Source organism: Sebastes fasciatus, chromosome 23 (assembly GCF_043250625.1).
Source record: "Sebastes fasciatus isolate fSebFas1 chromosome 23, fSebFas1.pri, whole genome shotgun sequence".
Taxonomy (NCBI): Eukaryota; Metazoa; Chordata; class Actinopteri; order Perciformes; family Sebastidae; genus Sebastes; species Sebastes fasciatus.
In genome coordinates this window covers 6,758,811-6,780,137 of record NC_133817.1, presented here as the reverse complement: position 1 = coordinate 6,780,137, position 21,327 = coordinate 6,758,811, and the positions used below count along the sequence as shown (strand labels likewise).

Here is a 21,327-nt window from a genome sequence, read left to right as displayed (position 1 = left end):
TCATCCATTGGTTTGTGGACTGCCAATTTGAAGCCTTGAGGTCGGCATTTTGGTTATTTGCAACCAGAAGTTACACGAGAGGGTGAAGCTAAGTACAACCGAACGCTGACTAAGACATTTTTTAGGTGACAAAAACGGTTAGAATTAACTTTCATGAACTGAAAACACACTGTGACCCAGACTGGACAACGCCGTGGTAGCGACCTGTCAATCACACGGTAGCCACGCCCCTAAAGCATCCCCTGCTTTATGGTCTATTTGACTCTAAATGGGACCATCATTTACCAAATGAACACCATGCTGTATTGAAGAAGACTTGAAACTAGCGATTGAGACCATAAACTCATGTTTACAATGTTTACTGAGGTAATAAATCAAGTGAGAAGTAGACTCATTTTCTCATAGACTTCTATACAATCAGACTTCTTTTTGCAACCAGAGGAGTCGCCCCCTGCTGGCTGTTAGACAGAATAAAGGTTTAAGGCACTTCCGCATTGACTTCGCTTTTCAGACCCCGGAGGAGGTGAGGACCCTCTTGAAAACAAGACTATGCATCTCAGGAGATAATATAACTATATAGAGTATAGAGCCAAACTTGTTGAGTTAAGACACGCTCATGGATCTGGCCTTGATCCATCGAGCAGTGAATTCACAGCCGATCACAACCACAAATCCATCTGATGTTATTCTAAGTAATCCAGCAGCGTAAAGCCCGCGGCAATTAGGCTGCAGAGTGGACAAGATATTTCATGGACATTTGAGAAAAAAAACAGCCAGCCAGTTTTAGTATATAAGTTTGAGTGCAAAGTGCAGTGTGTTTGGAAAGTGGCTAATTAGTGAAAGTCATCACAGAACTCATTTGGCATTTAATGCGTGTGATATTAGTTAATGTGCCAATTCAATCTTCCAGCTGCTCCATCATCATTCTAACCAAAACCCAATGAAAGGTGCAGTATAACGGCAACGTCTCTGCAGGAAAAACCAGAAACATTGTTACATTTTCTGCCGTGCTAATTGGAATCACAGAGAGGCCTGAAACTTGAAACAAACTCAAGCGAGACGACAACATAAGGTCTGTACATTTGGTTTCTATATTTCACGTTGAATCAACATGTTAAACACTGGCTGCGAGATAACAAGCTGGCAGTGAGAGGAGCCGCCCTGCTGTGCCTCTGGTCGCACACAGTAACTGATGCTGACCGCAAGCGATGAGTTACAGTGAGGAGGAGAGACACTGAAATGAAAAGAGGACACACACTGAGTCCCACAAGAGGGACACTCAGCAGCCAGTGTGTTTTTAATACATCAGTGTGTGATGATAGAGGCTCCTCTGTCTCCACGGCAGGCCACATGGACCCAGGGGACCGGTGGATGCCACTCCTTCCAGAGACATGCTGTTCTCTGTTGTCAAGGTTGATTAGTTGCAGGATGAATCCAATTTCCTCTCCTCTCCTCATCCTCCCCTTCTTTTGCCGTTCTTTCAGCCTTTCGCCCGCTTGTCCTCTCCTGCCTATTAATCGACTCTCCTATCTCCACTTTCTCTCGCCCTCCATTACTCTCCCGGCTCGGCTCAGCGCAGACAGGCCGAGACAAACAATAAGCTCAGTAGAGAAAGTTGTACAAACATAGAAAACACCTTTGATGGTCACGCACTGTAGGCTTGGAAGTCATCGCCATCACCGTTGAGAAATTGAAGTATTGCATCCAGATCAGGAAACCATATTCTGTATCTGTGGCTTGTAGCTCTTCTAGTATAATTGGAAACGCAGTTGTTTAAGGGTTTGTGTGCTATGACGGTAGAAGTCATTTACAACTTCATCTCAGGCTTGACTCTGCTTAAAAAAAGAAATCCTGCATGTAGTGGTAAAAAAAACAAATTCAACCTAAATAGTTTTGCAGGATGAAAACCGCTCCACCTGTCTTAAACTGTGCTTAAGGTGCTGGAAAAATCAATGAGTCCAAAAGATGATAGAAAAGATATCCACACACTTTAGATCTATGCAGTATTCCACTTTATTCTAAGCTTTCGGTCGGTCAGACCTTCATCAGAGCATACCAGATGCACTCTGAGTGGGCGGAAGACTATAAATGCAAAGGCCATTTCCCATCTAGCTTGCTACGCTAACGCTTAATCAGTTGATTGAAAACTCCAGTTGACACCTTTTAAAAGAAGAATCTTGTGAAGTGTCTTAAAAATATGCTATTGATGGCTAAATGTTGTGCTAAAAGAAGAAAGATACAACATTGTAGAGCTAGTTAGTCAAACGTATGATAAGGAAAAATGTAATATCAGACTGTATCAGGCCAAAGCGTGTAATAGACCTGTCTACCAGAGGATAGCATGTCAGTGTTACGTTATAATAATATTACATGCGTGTATGAAGGTGCAGTAATCTACCAACAGAGGGCAGCAAAACCACTCACGCAGGTTTAGGAAAAACGTCATGGTTGGGCTTAAAATAACTACGTAAACTATGTAAAATACGTACGGAAACAACGTAACAGAAGTACGGAAAACGTGACAAATGTCACTAACGTAACTAACGTAACTCTGTATGTTGGACCCATCCACCTCCCCTTCCGTCTACCATAAGCGGTCTTTCTCACGTTTTATACTACGCCACTAGCTCTGAGTGTAGCATATTCACGCGAATGCATTTACACTGCAGTCAGTACAGACTACATGGCGTGAAAATGACACACCTGAAGCAAGAACGGCGTTCTTCATACACGCTTTTGCCTTGCGCATTATTGTGTCATTCATATGACATAACTCTGTTTGGATTCTTAGCTTAAATGTTTTGAATAAGAAGACAGAGTTTATGATTTTTTGTGAATGCAACGCTCTCAAATTTGGCTGGGGTTGGTTTCCCAAATTAAAATCCAAACTCTGATATAGCTGGTAACATCCAGGATCTGTTTATTATTTTACATGTTGTTCGCTTTCCTGTTATTTGAAGGGGCAACAGGTGAAAATCAGCCTTTTAAGTTAACAAATAAAAATAAAACGACTAGAATTTTGATAGGAGACTTCCAGCGATCGTGAAAGTAACTGTTTTTTGAGGGTTGGATTCAGATTCACATCAGTGCAGCAATTATAATTCACTTTCAATTACTTTCACGAACACCGTATGCTCTTCGCTTGCGAATGTGCATAATGTGTCTCTTTGGTGGATTTAATTATGCGTTCTCTCGCACACACGAGACACAAACAGATGGCAGATAAAGAGTGTTATGAAATGTGAATAAAAACGAGTGTGTTTGTGAGTCTTGTGCTGGTTTAAGCGAGGATGGAAAAGAGACGGGAGGTGAGATAAAGATTTGCAGGATCAGACCGATGCGTACCACACACACACACGCAGCCTTTGAAATACAGTAAAATGTCATGATTGTCACGAGCCGTGTTCTGAAACACAGCTAATAGTCAGCCGTCATTCTGACAACCTCGTTCAATACTGTCGGCTCACGCTGGCAAAGCCCCGCACCAAACAGCAGCATCCGAGTGCTAAAGCAAAGGTCAGCTCACACAATAATTGACCGTGAAGAAGAAAGTTTTTTCTATCTACTCCGTCACAGTCGTTAACCTCCTCCGCTTTCTGTTTGTGTTTGCCTTTTTCCAGCAGAGATCTCTATTCACAGCGCTGATTCACCTTGTTGAAAGCTGAGCTATCACCAAAGGATTCAACCTCCATCCAGTTCATGACAGCTTCAACAGTATACTGCTCTTTACACTTGTTGCTGTGTGAGGAAACATTCGCTGTTGTACACGACTACAAAAGTCATCTTGAGCGCTGAAAGCGGGACGGGACAAAAGAAGACGTCAACAGAAAAAGATGCTACTTTACTGCTCGCAGCGGGCCGCCATCATCGCCCTGGGAGTCAAGGGGAACGCAACAGAGCAACTGAATGAGTTATTGTTGCTTCAGTAGGAAGGACTTCATCACTCAGCAGGAGGGGGAGCATGAACTCTCTAATCAGCCTCACTCATCAGAGTGACTGAAAAGGATGGCTGCTGCCTTCGAGGCTCGGGGTCGTGACTGTCAGCTGTGAGGTGTTAATAACATGAGCCCAAGAATTAGCCAGTCCCTTTCAAACATGTTTAAAATCATCCCTTGACAGCGCTGTATGCCTTTGCTGTGGAGGAGGTCCCTAAGGCCTTGTCTACACGTATAGAGATGATATTAAAAACGGATATTTTCCCCTCCGTTACAAAATATCTCCGTTCACACTCAAACGCAAAAAGGACTCCAAACATTCAGCGTAATATTTACACGACAAGTGAGATTACAAGTTAAGGGTCAATGAATTTTGTTACCACCCTTCTCACTCCCTTTCCTTCGGCTTCATCACAGTCAGTTGGATAACGGTTATTGTTGGTGGGGGGCCTGAGATTCCTGGTCGAACTGCATGACTGTCATCACTCTGCTGTCCTCCACTGTCTCTTTATTCAATCACCATTCAGCCTCGACATACAGTATTTAATGTGTTCCCTGCTTTGGCCTCCTGTGACTGTAACATTTTTCAAATGTAAAGTAGTAATTAGTCTGAGCAGTGCTAACAAAGCTGGTAGTCCGCCATCTTTGTTATTGTTTCTACACAAAGAAACAATGGGCATGGAAATGAGGAGAGCACATCATCGTCCACACAGACCCCAAGTAACCAGAGTTTTTACAAATCTGCACCTTAGAAGGCATATTAAAAATATCCGTTTTTGTGACCCAAAACTTCGTAGAGGCCAAAACGTAGATGAAAATATGTTTTAAAAAAAAATCCTTCGACGTCTAGACAGGGCCTAAGAAAGCCTGTGTAAAGATGATGAGTGATCTCTGACCTGTAGCAGTCACCTCTACACCAATGAAATGCCTTGAAAAGATTGTTACCTTCATAGATTATTATATATGTTATAGGTTATATAACTTTTTGTGCATGTAAAAGTTCTGCAAAGTTACAAAGTCCACGCCAAAAGGAGTTACTCTCCCCCAAATAAACACTGCTACTGAACTGCCTGAAACGCCTTGCTTGAAGTCCTGCCTTTTCTTCCGTAACGTGGTGATGTCACCAAGTAACACATTTGTAAGATAACCGCCTAGCGGCTAGTTTGGCACGCCCTCAAACAAAGCCAGTTAGAGTGGAGTCTTTTCAGACAGAGGGTGAAAAGAGGTTCTGCAGCACGGCCGGTATGAGAAAACCAAATAGTTTTTTTAGCATTAAAGCATATAAACATGTTCTAGTAAAACCCAAAATACAAGCATGCACATGAAAATAAGCAAAATCTTTTAAAGCATGAAACAAAAAGCAAAAACAAAATGCTGCTCTCTTGCCCCTATCCTCCCTCCTTTCACTCCCCGTTACCTCCTCCGCTGTCCTCCTCCTCATCGATGCTGTTCTTGATGCTGTCGTACTCCTCGTCGATGTTCTGGTTGCCTCGGATCTGGCTGAGCACGCGGCGGGCCTTCTGGGTCAGGCCACGTTGGATCAACCAGCGAGGGCTCTCTGGCAGGAACAGGAATCCCACGAACTGGAGCACGGCGGGGACTACCGACAGGCCCAACATGTACCTGGACAGGGAGGGAGGGAGGGAGGGAGGGGATAATACATGGCGTGAGGAATCTAATTACGATCACAGACACTACATAACCAGATGCTTTTGGTTTCTGGCTGACTTTGGAAAGCTTTGCATGCAAATTTCAATTCCTTCGACATTAGTTACAGAAATAGGTTTCTATAGGTTACCCATACATTCAGCATATGTTGGTTCAAGCATCAGGTGGTTCATTAAAATGAAACGCTGGGGAAAATGTCACGGCTTTTATTAAGATTACGCTGCTTAAAATAACATTTACATTTAACTTTGACCCTGAATGTAACAGATGGAGTGTTGGGGTGTAAAAAAATGATCTTATTTTGCCTGTGATCAGTTAAAAGATCAGATCATGAGTGCATAAACATACACTGACTGCATGTTTTAACTCTGACAGCAAACCATGACAGAATAACTACCCACTGATGTACTGGACTTTTTTATGTTGAGAGGAAAATTGCCTCTCTGAATCCGCTCATGCACACAATAAGGGTTCAACACATTCTGTAAAAGGGGTCGTTCTACAAATCCAAAATATTATGTGGTGTGAAGGCAAAGAATAAAAGGGTACAGTGCAAGCGAGGGGAATGAGGGAGGAAAAGACTGTGATAATGATAAAATGTTAGAGAGCTTTAACTCTGAAGTGGAGAAAGCAGCAGGTCGTTGTTTTATACAACTCCAAAGAGAAAGTGGAAAAATAAATCCATATATTTCTAGTGAAGTACACACCCAGAGATATAAGGCTTTTCGTCTACTGCGCAAGCAAAGACGTCAATCCGACAACAGTCATACTCCAAACTCAATAAGCGTCTCCGAAAAAGCCATTATCATGTATGAATCACAGCAATCTAGTTGCTTCTAAACGATCTGCGCCAGCTCCATCAGAACTGTAGTTGAAGCGAATCCTTGCAAAAAGGACGATTTTTATCTAAAATATCTCGCAGCTCAACATTGAAACATTCAGTGTGACAAGCAGGAAAAGATGCAAACAGAAGCAGAAAAAGAGCGAAGAAGAGAAGGACAGAGAGAAAGAGGCATACTGTATCTCTCAAAACGTACAGTACAGCTGCTGTCAGCAAATGTTAGGGGATGACCCGTGCATGTGTTGACATTTGGAATGAGGGTTTGAGCCAGCCTGACTTTTTCTGGCATTTGATACGATAAGAAGCCAAAGAAAAGACGCTAATATCATATCTGATTAGATGACCGTCGATCAGGAAGGGAAATGGGAATCCTTTGTGTTTTTATGCAGACATAAACGATGAAATTTTATGTTATGTATCCCTTTATTTGTCTTCTGTGTGTGTGTGTGTGTGTGTGTGTGTGTGTGTGAGGTGAGTGTCTTTGTGTCTGACCTCCACCCGTCGCGCTGCAGGTAGCTGAAGGCGCCGTCAACGAGGCTCGCGGTGAACTGTCCGCCGGTGATGAAGAGGGTGTTCACCGTCACCAGCTGACCCCTGAGGTGAGGCGGAGAGGCCTCGGCGATGTACACTGGCACTGTCATAGAAGCAATACCTACACAGCAGGAGGGAGAGAGAGAGAGAGAGAGAGAAGCAAGAGGCGACATTTAGCGGGAGGTTCTGCTAAGAGAGGTGACTCAGAGATTGGGCCTTGTACAGCAGATGTTGCTTGTTCTCAAAGGAAATTGCAGTCTGTATGAAAAGGACTTATTTACATAAATTAAAAATGTACCACATATGAACCCATTGGGGCAAGTCTATAAGCTTAACCATGACAAAAACCTTATACTAACATTAACCAATCAAATGACCTTAACAATATCTAAAATATAATACAACTAGGTCTGTCAATCCATTAAAATAGTTAATTGTGATTAATCGCACATTTTTTTATCTATTCAAAATGTACCTTAAAGGGAGATTTGTCAAGTATTTAATACTCTTATCAACATGGGAGTGGACAAATATGCTGCTTTATGTAAATGTATGTATATATTTATTATTGTAAATCAATTAACAACACAAGACAATGAAAAATATTGTCCAGAAACCCTCACAGGTACTGCATTTAGCATAACAAATATGCTCAAATCATAACATGGCAAACTGCAGCCCAACAGGCAACAACAGCTGTCAGTGTGTCAGTGTGCTGACTTGACTATGACTTGCCCCAAACTGCATGTGATTATCATAAAGTGGGCATGTCTGTAAAGGGGAGACTCGTGGGTACCCATAGAACCCATTTACATTCACACATCTGGAGGTCAGAGGTCAAGGGACCCCTTTGAAAATGGCCATGCCAATTTTTCCTCACCAAAATTTAGCCTAAGTTATGTAGCCTCCTTCGTTACAAGCTAGTATGACACCAATGGATTCTTTAGGTTTTCTAGTTTCACATGATACCAGTATCTTCACTTTAAAACTGAGTCCGCGACAACCTAAAAATCACAAGTTGCGTTAATGCGTTAAAGAAATTAGTTAAAATAGTAGTTAAAATGAATTTGTGTTGACACGTTATTATCGCGTTAACCTTGACGGCCCTAGTCTAGACCAAAATGGTGGACCAACCATGCGACCAGGTGTCTAAAAATGTATAACATATGAACCTATCAAGGCAGTTTTTTAGCTTAACTTTTTAAGAAAAACTTTATTAATCCTTCATTGGGGAAATTTAATTGAGTGAGTTTTACATCATCATTACTAATTACAATAATTTCAGTAATCTCTATTGTCTGTATCAAGGGACTAATTTAAAATGACCTTTGACCCTGACATCAACAACAGCAACAATGACGTCATGTGGACGTAAAGTGAAACACAGGCTATAGTCCATCTCAGTAATGGGCTCTGCACTACTCTGATCTGGAAAACATCCTTTCTCACATGCACATGCACACACACAGAGTCACATGCACGCTTCTGTGCTCACATACACACACAGAGCAAACAGTGTGTGTGTGTGTGTGTGTGTGTGTGTTTGCTTACGATGTATCTGACAAGGTGCCATGAGACCGCAGCGTTCTGCAGCTGGCTCCTGATAAGCTCTATTAATAGTCTGCCACTGCTTTCTACACACACACACACACACCAAACCCCATCCTCCTCACCTCTCCCTCCCATCCCCTCCCTACTGCCACCACCCTGCCCTCGACGGCCGCCATGACTACGTGGCTACCTGTTGCTATGGCAACCACTTGCTGGGAAACCAGTCTCCACAGCGGGCATCACACTGTGGCAGCTCTGGGAAGGGGAAATCGATAACCCAGAGAGAGGAGGATTTCTTCTTCTGTTGTTGTTGTTGTCTCCTCAAAAGGAAATCACCATCATCAACATTTCAAAGCAGAGTTCTTGAAGGAGTTCAGAACTTTATCTTAAAAAAGGCACAATTTCTTTCCCCACAGTGTACTATGAAAAAAGTTAACGGTAATGGTTCAAGACTCCGCTGGTCTGCTGCTCAGCGTTGAGTGATCAGAGGAGAGGCACTCGTAGACTCTCTCTCCTCGCTCTCCAGCCTGCTGAGATATCCGTCTCGTCTCTTATGTCTTCAAATTGATTTTCTTGACCGTGCAAACACACCCAAAGGATTTGGAGTCAAGTCTTTATCTTAGTTATGGCTAAAAAAAGGATTATCATCTGAGGGGCGGAAATCCGAGATCCAGATCACCGCCGAAATCTAATCAACTGCTCTTTGGCATGAAGCCCGTCTGCTCAGGCCAATTCAATGGAAATCCATTCATAAGCTTTTAAGAGATAATGCTGCAAGACAGACATGAGAGAAAACCTGACCTCTAGGTTATAGGTTACAGTAATAAACTGTATACTGTATAAAAAGTGGACATAGTCACCGTGATGTCACCCATTGGTTTGTGGCCATTTGAAGCTTCAACTTCAACATTTTGGTCGCCACCATCTTTGCTTTTTGCAACCACAAGTAACACAAAAGGGTGAAGCTAAGTCCAATCGACTGCTGAATGAGACATTTTTAAGCGACCAAAATGTTACAATTAACTTTCATGAACTGAAACCACACTGTGAAAGGGTTAAAGGTCTACGACGGAAAAACCCGGACAACCCCCAGACTGGACAACGCCGTGGTAGCGACCTGTCAATCACAAGGTAGCCACGCCCTAAAGCATCCCCTGCTTTATGGTCTATTTGACTCTAAATGGGACCATAATTTACTAAATGAACATCATGCTGTATTGAGGAAGACTTGAAACTAGAGATTGAGACCATAAACTCATGTTTATAATGTTTACTGAGGTAATAAATCAAGTGAGAAGTAGGCTCATTTTCTCATAGAGCTCTATACAATCAGACTTCTTTTTGCAACCAGAGGAGTCGCCCCCTGCTGGCTAGTAGAAAGAATGCAAGTTTAAGGCACTTCTGCATCACTTTTCCTTAATTTTTCCTTTTCCTGTACACAGCGCAGTGGCCTCATGACATGGGTCAAAATCCCCCCCTTCACCAAATACAACCAGATGTTATCACATAAGTGAAATTCCATACTTGGGTTAACAATATCATCTCCTTGGTGACCAAGCAAACTCCATTCGCTGACAAAGATGTGGCTGAAGACACAATCAATTTTGCGGTAAGTGGACCTAGCGCTAGAATTTTGTTGTCAAACTAAATATGTTAATACTGTATCGTTGAATGCAGTTCGATCCAGCATGTTTGGAAAAAAAGCTATATTAGAATAAGTATCAAGTTTTCGAGTGTAATGATTCAACAGGTAAACAGAGCAGCAGGCGGATTTCATGCTAATCTGCAGAGCAATTCATCAGCGGAGGCAGCAAACACCAAAAGCCATGAAATCTGTTTTCGCTCCTTTCTATCTGACAGCTTTTCTGACTGAGTGTGTTTGCACTGCAGGTTTGTATACTCTAGATGACATTATGCAGATGCACACACACAGACAGACGGACATGTGCACAGATCTGAACACACTTAACACAAACAAGTCCCAAAGTCCTCATCATGCTGTAATGCCTCTATCTGTATTCACCTCATACAGCACCTCATCCTCCTCGTCCTCCCTCCTGCTAGTTTCCCCTCCATGTTTCTCTGTTATACATCTCGGCCATATGCACCACCAGCCTGTCTCCGTCATGAGGCACACCTGCTGCCACACACACAGCCCATATGCGTACGAGTGAGATACTACAGCTGATGTTGATGTATTCACTGAGTAATGGATCGTTTCCATTTCACATCCTGCTGCAGGTGGTAACAGAGAAAATATGTTCGAGCCCATTAAAGCTAATACCATTACAGGCCAGTAAAAAGGTCAAATACTTTACGCTTTTCCTTTAGTTTATTGATCGTCTGAAATTAAGTGTTTTCGGCTGGGAGTCCGGCTTCGCAGCTATTTTATCTTACATTGGCTTTTTAAGCTGCTAATCTTATAATTTCACTTATATGTTACGTCTTCTGTGTTTATTTTGATGTTGCATAAAGGAAAATTGAAATAGTATCATGTTATATATGAAACAATAAGTGACAAATGTTTGTTATTACGTCAAATGTGATAGGTAGTTTACTAATTGGCTAACGAAACAGCTAGCCGGCTGGTTGTATATCCCTATACAGTTAGTAAAAATAGCTTATCAAGGGGCTAATGTATGTGTTTACTTCTGGTTGGACTCAGAGACAAGCATTTAAAAGGAGCAGTATATAACATTTCGGAGGGGATCTATTCGCAGAAATTGAATATAATATTTCATATCTGTATTTATGTTAGTGAATAAATCACCTGAAACTAAGAATCGTTGAAGTGATATATGTAAAACACAGTATTATAAAGTTTATTTGGAAAGCTTTCAGAAGCTGGCAATGCTTGCAGCGCAACCCGGTCTCACGGAAAGGCGTATAAATTGCACGACATTACAAGGACATTCCTCGTGTCATGAGGACGCATTTTAGGCTTTTCGTGTTATCATGCTTGGGTTTAAAATAAGTACGTAAATTAAGTAAAATACGTATGGAAACAACATAACATGAGTACGGAAAACATGTCACAAACGTCACTAAAAAACACGTCACTAATATAACTTACAGGACAAAACGTCGGTCTCAAACACTGGTCTCCTGGTTAAAAGTCGTGTGTTTCTTGGACCCGTACTATACGGCGTACAAATGACACGCCAAAAGCAAGAAAGGCGTTCTTATTGCACACTAAATGCCTTGCTAATGTGCCAGGCATCTGGCCTGAATCTCTACAACGGAAGTGGCTAATGCAAAGTTTGCATGACCCACAGTCGGAGGGAGCACGATTATGAGAATAAGACCTGAAGACCCACTGATGATTGTGACTAATAGTATATAGTCCTACCAGTATTATTTAAAAGAAGACATATCTGGAGTCAAGTGACATCATTTTGATAAGTGAAGCCATCTCAAGTATTCATATTCTCTCTTAAGTTCTCCACTGGAAGTGAAACTGCACTGAAAACAAGCACTATTACCTCAACCACAGGCCAGGTTTCTTCACTTAATGTGAATCCCTTACAAACACATTTGCAGTGTGTTCCCTTTCTCGTTAATGAGCTCTCTTTCAGCACCAAGGGACAGCTCCCAGCACTCCTTTCTCCACACACACACACACACACACAAACACACACCCTCATAAAGTCATCGTCTGGTCAGGCTCCGAAGCCTCAAAGCAGCACAGCGCAGTTAAACAAAGACTCTGTCTGGTCTTGTGAAGGCAGCCTCTAGGCACGTAGTACAAAGCTCGGCACTGACTCTCTTGATCAGAGTATACGAGGGAGATACTCCACCAGACCCTCCATCACTGTGATGTAGTAAAGAGAGAGGCAGGACATTTTCTGCTACTAAGTAGCTGGTTGTGATGGAGGAAGCTAATTAGAGGCTAATGGAGCATCCTTGAAAATGCGGAGTGAGGAAAAGAGAAACCTCCCCGAGATAAAGCCGTTGTTGACTTGCAAATGGGTAAGTGGCGTGAGTGGTGATTAAATTCACTGGTAAAAGCAGGAGAGGTTGTGCCCTTTTCTTAATTGAATTCAGTAAATGTGCCTAATCTCACATTGGATTTTGCCAATACGGATTTGTTTGTCTAAAGGCAATTTATCGCATAATATACCAATTTAATGATTTTACTTCACTTTGGAGATTAGTCAAATGAAATTCTATGACTTCATGTGCACATTTTGGAAAGAAAAATAACTCAAAATGCACAAAATGTTGAGCCAAAAACAACTTATTCCTTGAACACTTGACAGGTTAGTGATGTGATTTGAACATTACAATGATAATATCCGCATAAACAAACCTTTTAATAAGTCTACACTTCCACCTACGCGCTTCCACTTGGTTAGGATGAGAATTGTCGCTTAATTATATAAACCAACCAATTAATTATAGAAACCTCCAGGTAATAATTAAACGTTATCTCAATGTAATTAACTGCACTATTTTTATGCGGACCCTTCATCTACTGTCTCCGAGGACAACACAGTTCAACGTTTGCAACTGATGGATAATTTGTCCAGAAAACATGATTATACACACAACATGAGGGTGCATGCTGATATTTGAGTGTCTATGTGTGAGGGAATGGATTATGACTAACTAGGGCTGAAGGCATCAGAGCAGATTTGTCTTAAGAAAAACATTTCAACCTTAAATCTAACCGTCACCACACAGACAGCATGCAAAGAATTCATTATTTTAGAGGGACACTCTGAGATACCACTAAAGCATGATTTATGCTTGTCGCATCTGCACGGGCAAAGTGACGTCACACCATCAGACAATCCTTCTAACTACGTGGACTCGGATGGGCGGAGATTATGGAGAACTTTGAGGAACTTTGAGAATGTCCATTTTGCCGCGAGGAGAAACCTGCACGGAGTATAAAAGATCCAAACGTTTCCTCGTCACGATTCCACGTCAGCTCATTTCAGTGTGGTCGTTCTCGCGGAAAAGTATAACCGAAGATTAAAAACTGCAGGGCAAGGATCACATGACAGATTGTCAGTGGACTAATTTTTGTTAGCTGTGCTAGTTTGTCTACTCAGTTGTCCTTGAAAATGTAGTAAAACTCTATAAAGCAGAAAAGTGAAAAATACAATAAAGCTGCTGCTTTTCTTTATTCTTTCACAACTTTGACAAGTTTATTTTTCAACAGTAAAATGTCCTGCAATGAACATTTCTTGCCTGCAACTGTTAAAAAAGGAAAATTTAAAGGCAACCATATCAAAAATGTTTATATATGTTATGGGTTGTGGAAGAAAATTAATATTGGCTGATATACTTTATCATTATAGGGTTCTTTAAACTCCCAAATATCAATATCAGTATTGGCCTCAAAAATCCTCAATCGGTCGGGCTTACTAACAAGTTTGCAATATCTTAACTTAAAAGGTGATTATATGTCACTGTTGTATTCACAGTTTGTTTTTGCTGCCCCCAAGTGGCCAAAATTTTTATTATTGCAGGTTTAAAGAAAAAACATTATTACTGTCAATAATCAATTCCTACCAAAATGTATCTATCACTACCTTTTTTAGTAAAAACTGAGGAAAACAACATCATAAAGCCCACAGCCAGTGTGGTCTCTGGAAAAAAATGCAACAACAGTGTGGACAGAGTCGTGTCTAGAAGGTAACACTTTGCAACCATTCAAGGTCAATGCCTGACCTTAACCATCTCGCAAGAGATTCGCAATTTGCGTGTTACCATCTAGACATGACCCTTGCATATCCAGCAGATTAGTTCGCTGGTGCTATAGTGCTAGCTCGGCTATCCCAAGCGGTCCCTCAAGAGTCTAGTCCAAGATTGGTTAGAGTAAATTCCTATGCTTAATAATTATAGAATAACTCCCCTTGCACACCCATTGGAGCTAACAAGAGTAGATTTCTCCTCCAAGATTGAAACATCTTTCTACAAATCTCCTGTGTAGCGAGAAAAAACCTCTTCATTTGACAGGATTGACAGGGATTCCTGTAATAACTTGGCAAAGTCAAACAGTCTGGTTCAATACCGTCTGCTAGCAACGGCTCGTATCACACAACAGTCCCAGCGCCCAGGCAAAAGGTCAGATCAACAATATCCGGCCGGCAGCAGATGAACCAGACGCGTATGGGTAGAAATACAGAGAGGGCAGGGCTTGGCGGTGTATGGCCTTTCCTGGTTTGACGATGACCTTTTTGGCGAGTTCGGTTCAGAAATACTAAACAACTGGCTTTTCCTGTGTGAACCGTCCGGCGGTCACGTTGATGTGGGCTAGAGGTGACAGGTTCGGCCGAAAAATAATTGCATGCGAAGAAAAATGTCGCCTTATTAGCGTCTCCGGCAGCTAATTGCGGTGCCTGAATGTGTTTCATTATCTACCGGGGCCGGCTCGTGCATGCTTGTGTAATGAAGATGGCTGTATGGGAAAAACATTGTGGTGGCAGAAGGGGAGTGGATACTTATAATGAAACAGCCACTTATAATGTAGCAGCTGAAATGACCCGCGTGATTAGTTTCTTCCACATATTAGCAATCTTGTGTATGTAAATGAAGTGAGTGGCTGCTGCAGTTTCAACCCTCATTTCACATGTTTGTTTTGGGGGAAATCATCATCATTTATTCACCTTTTATTTAGGTATTCAAATCTGTGAAAATATTTGTTTCTTTCCATCACATTTCATTATTGTTGGTTCGAAACAAACACAAACATAGACTGGCATTACTGCCACAATTGTTTGTGTTGATATTGCAGTCCATTATGGGGCTGCTATTTCAAATTAAAACTGGCTCCCATCTCCATAAAAAAAACTAGTGGTTGATGACTTTCCATTAACTATGTTTCCAAAAAGTCAGAGGTAGAAAATAATCACTGTTTATTTCCAGCAAACAGGTATGCAAATATATTTAAAAAGGGCACAACAAGACTACATAATCAGAAGAGCAGCAGAAATTCTTAAATGGATTAAAGCAGCAACATTTGGCGCAGTTATTACTTACTGTAGGGCTGCAACTAACAATTGTTTTCATTATCGATCAGTCATTTGATTTTTACGATCTGGTCTATCGGGCTATCAAATGTTGGAAAAGTTGTGAAAAATGCTCATCAAAATTTCCCAGAGCCCAAGTTGATGTCTTCATATAACTTATTTAGTCCAACCAAATGTACAAACCCCAAATATATTCAACTTATAATGGTAAATAGATAGATAGATAGATAGATAGATAGATAGATAGATAGATAGATAGATAGATAGATAGATAGATAGATAGATAGATAGATAGATAGATAGATAGATAGATCGATAGATAGATAATCATCTTTCTGTTGATCAACTAATCAAGTAATTTTCTCTGACTATATTTGTTTTTGTCCTCCACCATTTCTTTTCTATATAAGCATGCAACAGTTGGATCCAACATTTCCCATAATGCATCTTAATAGCGTCTCCTCATTAGAGTTTCTCTGCCTCCCTTATAAATGTTCTTTCAATCTCTTATTCCCCAACTTTGTCTCACAGGCTCTCTGTTATAAATTCATCCTCCAAGCCCACACTAAGATAACGCTGACGACATCATCGAGGTTATTCTTTATCAGACTTTAGAAAGCTCCTCCAGAGCCATAGGAGACATTATTCAACAGTTTTCACAGGCTGAGTTCAGTTGTACTCACATATTTCTGTTTAAACCCAACCCCAGTGTGAGAGAGTAGTAACCGAGCCCGACCCGGGGCTATTCTGTTTTTTATATCCCAACCGATCCAAGTCAAACAATAGCCGATGGGTTCAGAGATTGCACTACAGACAACACGTTCCATCTCTTTTGCTCTCCACAAGGACTGTTTACCTGTATGCAACCAAAGTCGGCTCAGACGTGTATTGTTGGTCAATACTACTCGGACTACAAATGGAAACCAGAAGGCTTCCAATACCAAAATCTTGTCCCTTTGCCGACACATCCATATGCAGATATCTGTTTATAGAGATCAGCCCAACACAGACAATAGGGCCATCATTATATTTTCACTATAAAGAACTTGTAGCACCGTGTCCAAGTAGGCCGAACCTAACCCAAACGGGTATCAACACTCTCACTGATTCTGATAGGGTTTCATTCAAGTGCTTTATGCACAAATTCATAATGTGCATAAAAACAAATGGATTGAAAGTGCAAGAGGTCATGATAGGTGAGATTCAAGAGGTGGACAGGTTTAAATATAGGATGGAGAGTTTTAAAACATGTTCACATTTCAGTATACCAGTTTTTGTAAGATTGGTATAACAACAACCATCTCTCTAATTGCACATTGTAGGTATTTTAATGAGAAAAAGTGTCAGCAGTTCACTGTCATTATAACTGAACCCTTTCTATACCTGAAGAGAAAATTGTTTTTGTAGAATTCTCTGTAATTGCTCTAATTGATTGCACAGAGAAAACAAGTTTGGAGAATTACAGTCCAGGAAAACACAACTTTGCTTAAGAGCTGTTTTAGTAAAGGGAAGTTTTATGAGTTTGCTATGGGGTATCTGGGGGATCTGGGGTATCTTACTGCAGGGCTCATTTTCGACCCTTCACAAGCCTCGTCAATCTCTGATTTGCTTCATTCTTGTTCAGTGAGAAAAAGCGTTTTCTACAGACTTGTAAACTCCTCAAACTATATCCATCACAAGAAACATGAAGCTTTAATTTAGTTTCGTATCTAGTTGTCGTTTCATTGCACCCGAGTTGAGTGTTTTCATACCAGCACTTCCTGCCAATCACCTGAAGTTTCTAAAAATCAAAACTTTACTGTAACTTCCAGTTTTTTTTTTACTTTGCATGACTTTCATAGCCAAAAGAAAAATACACACTGTATCCAACATGCATTGAAAAATAATTATGGGAAATGCAAATCAGATATAGACTGAAGTATTTCCCTTTAAATCGTTATCTCCTTCTTTTCCCAGCCAACACCGCTGGATAAATGGCTGCAAAGAAACATTCATCATCTGCACATTCCTGATGCCAGCTAGATAAATATAAGCTAATCATAGCGTGATTGATTTATATACCACACAACAAGAATCAAAATTACAGCCATTCATCACAAGAAGATTAAGAAATGGTACTAAAAGGGTGTCTGAAGGCAAATCTTGATTCAAACATAGATAATAAAGGGCTTTAGTTTGTAAGAGGAAGTAAACACAGTGCTCTTCACTGTGGTCAGGGTTGTTTATTAAAGAATTAAGCCTCCTCTCCTCTCCCAGTGGTTGATTGAGGAGAGAAAATGGTCTGCAATTCCTCCACGTATGACTGAGGGAGAGAGCGCTTACTACTCTCAGAGGAGGCGGTGCACGAGTGCCATCAACGTGGCGCTCAGCCCTGGAAAGCCAGTTTTAACAGCCCTTTCCACAGAGGATGTGACTCATGAGTAACGGCAGCCACTATAAATAATTTGGGGTACATTGAATTCGGATCAAAAGGCGCGCTGCTGCATGTAAAAAGCGTGCAGAGAGAGGAAGGATTCAAAAAGCAGAGATGAAAAATATGCATGCAGGGAAGGAAGAAGTAGAAAGGGAATGTGCAGAGGTGTGTTGGTGGTGGGGGGAGGAAGCAGGGATGGGGCCAATCAGATAAATGTAACTCTGACATCAGCGTCTGATGAAGGACGACCTCGTTGACACTAAAAGTTTCCAGGGTGCTTTGACGTTCATCTTGGCTTCCTTTTTGGGCGTGCTGCTGTGATGATATCCGCTTCTTATCAGAGTTCTTTAATCACGTAATGGCACCCCCGACTAAATCTAATAATAATCTTTAATGACGATAATAATAAAGACAGCAAGTTGTCTAGCAGCCCGAGCAAGCAGAAGGGTCACGACTGTGTAATTAGGAGCTGTGAGTAATTGCAAATATCAGGGCCAGAGGCAGAGGGGAGAGGCAGAAAGAAGAAGAGACAAAACCAAACCCATTACATGTGGCCTGAAGGTGCACTTAAAAGCTGATTCTGACCTCTGAACTTTGTGATGGGGAGCAAGTGCAGGGGGGAAATGTTAAGGCAGGGATCAATAAAGTAACACATTAGTATTAGTGCTGCCAGTGGGGTGAGATAATTTCACTGGTTTCTAATTAAAGGCAACTTTGTCTTCACATCAGTGAGTGTTGATGTAGGGTAATGTTTGTTTGTTTAGATCCCCATTAGCTTTTGCATAGCAGCAGCTATTCTTCCTGGGGTCAACATAGTTTACATGATGACAATACAAAAATACACATTCACACTACTCATCATACACTAACATAACACACTACTACAGGTACTTTGACCTGATTTGGTTTTGGATCTTGGTAAAGTAAAACAACCTGCAGCAGCATGCCTTGTGGAATAATTATGTGTATCTGTACTAAAGGATATTTTTGGTAACAAATAAGTGGAGTCTTTGTTGTTATGACATTCTTAATGAAAACCATCAATGAATACAGCAATCTATTTCTCACTTCAAACCAAGAGAGACATTTATGCATTTTAATTACATTTGTTCTCCACCCACAAGAAAGAGCTAAACCTGCTGCTTTATTCTGGACCAGTTGCAGTTTTCTTATATTACCTAATGAAGTATTGGACCAAACTGCTGAGCAATAACATGTGGTGTGACAAGTCTCTAAAATGGCATTTAAAACTAATGCAAATGCTTTTACTTGCTTTCACATAAACAACATGTGGGTTTAAACCTGATCTGTTCATGCAATTTAAAAAAAAACTGGGGGAAATGCTCAAACAAGCATCTGATTTGATGACAGACAGAAGAGACTATATGTTGAACCACATATCTTCTTACCAAGCCACACTCCAACCACCAGCCTCCCCGCCAGGAGCACCTCCTAAGGTGCACTTAAAAGCTGATTCTGACCTCTGAACTTTGTGATGGGGAGCAAGTGCGGGGGGAATGATAAGGCAGGGATCAATAAAGTATTACATTAGCATTAGTGCTGCTAGTGGGGTGAGATAATTTCACTGGTTTCTAATTAAAAGCAACTGTTGATGTAGGGTAACGTGGTGTGACAAGTCTCTAAACTGGCATTTAAAACTAATGCAAATTCTTATCCCAGGTTTTTTTTACTTGCTTTCACGAAAACAATTGCAATGCAATTTAAGTTAATAGAAAAACTGGGGGGGAAATGCTCAAACAAGCATCTGATTTGATGATACACAGAAGGGACTATGTTGAACATATGGTTTCTAATTAAAAGCAACTTTGTCTTTGCATCAGTGAGTGTTGATGTTGGGTAATGTGGTGTGACAAGTCTCTAAAATGGCATTTAAAACTAATGCAAAATGCTTTTACTTGCTTTCACATAAACAATATGTTAAACCTGATCTGTTGATGCAATTTAAAGAAACAAACTGGGGGAAACGCTCAAACAGAGAGAAGGAACAGAAAGTATGTTGAACCACATGTCTTACTCACCCAGCCCCACTCCGACCACCAGCCTCCCCGCCAGCAGCACCTCCTTCCCGGGTGCGCTGCTCAGCACGATGCCCCCCACGGTGAAGAAGCAGCTGGCCATCAGGATGCACACTCTGCGGCCGAACAGCCCGTTGAGGAAGCCTCCCAGCAGCGCAGAGAGAGCGGCTGCAGCCACAGTACTGGAGATGAGCAGCTCCTGCCACAGTGCGCTCAGATCCATCTCTCTCTTCAGCAGCAGCATCGCTCCGGAGATCACCCCGGTGTCGTAGCCGAAAAGAAACCCTCCCAGGGCGGAGAAGGAGGCCAGGATGTAGACGAAACCTGGGGTGACATCCTGCTGGAACTGCTTGCGTGCAGCCCTCTCCAAGTCACCGGTTGTGGTGGAGGTGGAGGAGGATGGAGGTGCTGGTGCGCCTGGTGATGGTGATGGAGCTGCAGCTGATGCACCCTGCAGGCTGCTGATGCTGGAGCTGGATGGAGATGCAGCCTTGATGAGACTCCTCTCTCCTCCATCATTCACTTTCTTCCACCTCTCGCCCATCAGGTTGCTCATACTCCGGAGGTTGTAGTCATGGTCGCCCTGCTTTCGAGACATATGGGAAATGCAACACAAGTGGGTGCTTCTTATAGTTGATGCTTCAAAAAAAAGAAAAGAAAACAAAAACTAATTCTCCCACCCCACCCCTTCTTCAGGTTTTGGAGTTACTGTGCTAGTTTATCCACAAAAATAAATAAAAGTTGATTTCCAAAGCCTTGTTGTTGTTGTTGTGCGTCAGAGCATCCCATCCTCCAGTGGTCCTGATGAGAGAGTTGAAGGAAGAGTGAGGATGGAAAAGGTAAAAGACAGGAGGAGTGTGGAGTGGAGCAGCTCGTCATCACCAGCGTCGGTGTGACGCAAGGAAATATTGTTTTTTGGAAGCATGATGCTGGAAGTGGATCGTTTGTGGCAGGGAAAAAGGCTGCTGAAAATAGAAAAGCATTACAGTACACACAAAAAAAATCGATAGGCTATTAGAATGAAGGGGCAATTAGGATGTTTACTATCAGTTGTGACAATATTTCATTTTTGTGCACAAGCAAAATCTAACAAAATATTCTGTAAATTATTGCATGGATTTAGATGCATATAACCTGTGGCTATTTCTATAATATAAATATAGATTCTTAATGATGACACACATTTCAAATAAGGCTTCATATCACCATGTTTTCACCTGTTACTGTATACAACAGGCTGCCTCTATAATAGGAAAAAGGCTGCCCCCTGCTGGTCTGACTCAGACAATGCACACAGTGCAGCACAAGGTGCTGCTTATAGTTGATGCTTCAAAATAAAAGAAAAAAAGAAAACAAAAACTAATTCTCCCAC

The 21,327-nt window shown here is 41.5% G+C and overlaps 1 protein-coding gene across 1 annotated transcript in view; it reads right to left on the bottom strand.

The window, feature by feature from the left end:
* LOC141762299 (proton myo-inositol cotransporter-like) overlaps window positions 1-20,791 on the bottom strand; it is a 73,460-nt gene extending 52,669 nt beyond the window's left edge. The window contains exons 1-3 of the mRNA XM_074626357.1: window positions 19,959-20,791; window positions 6,937-7,096; window positions 5,353-5,558 (exon numbers count right to left, since the gene is read on the bottom strand). Coding sequence (XP_074482458.1) covers window positions 5,353-5,558; window positions 6,937-7,096; window positions 19,959-20,553 — 961 coding nt within the window. The 5' untranslated portion in view covers window positions 20,554-20,791. The remainder of the gene's footprint in view (window positions 1-5,352; window positions 5,559-6,936; window positions 7,097-19,958) is intronic.
* Between the last annotated feature and the right edge of the window lie 536 nt (window positions 20,792-21,327).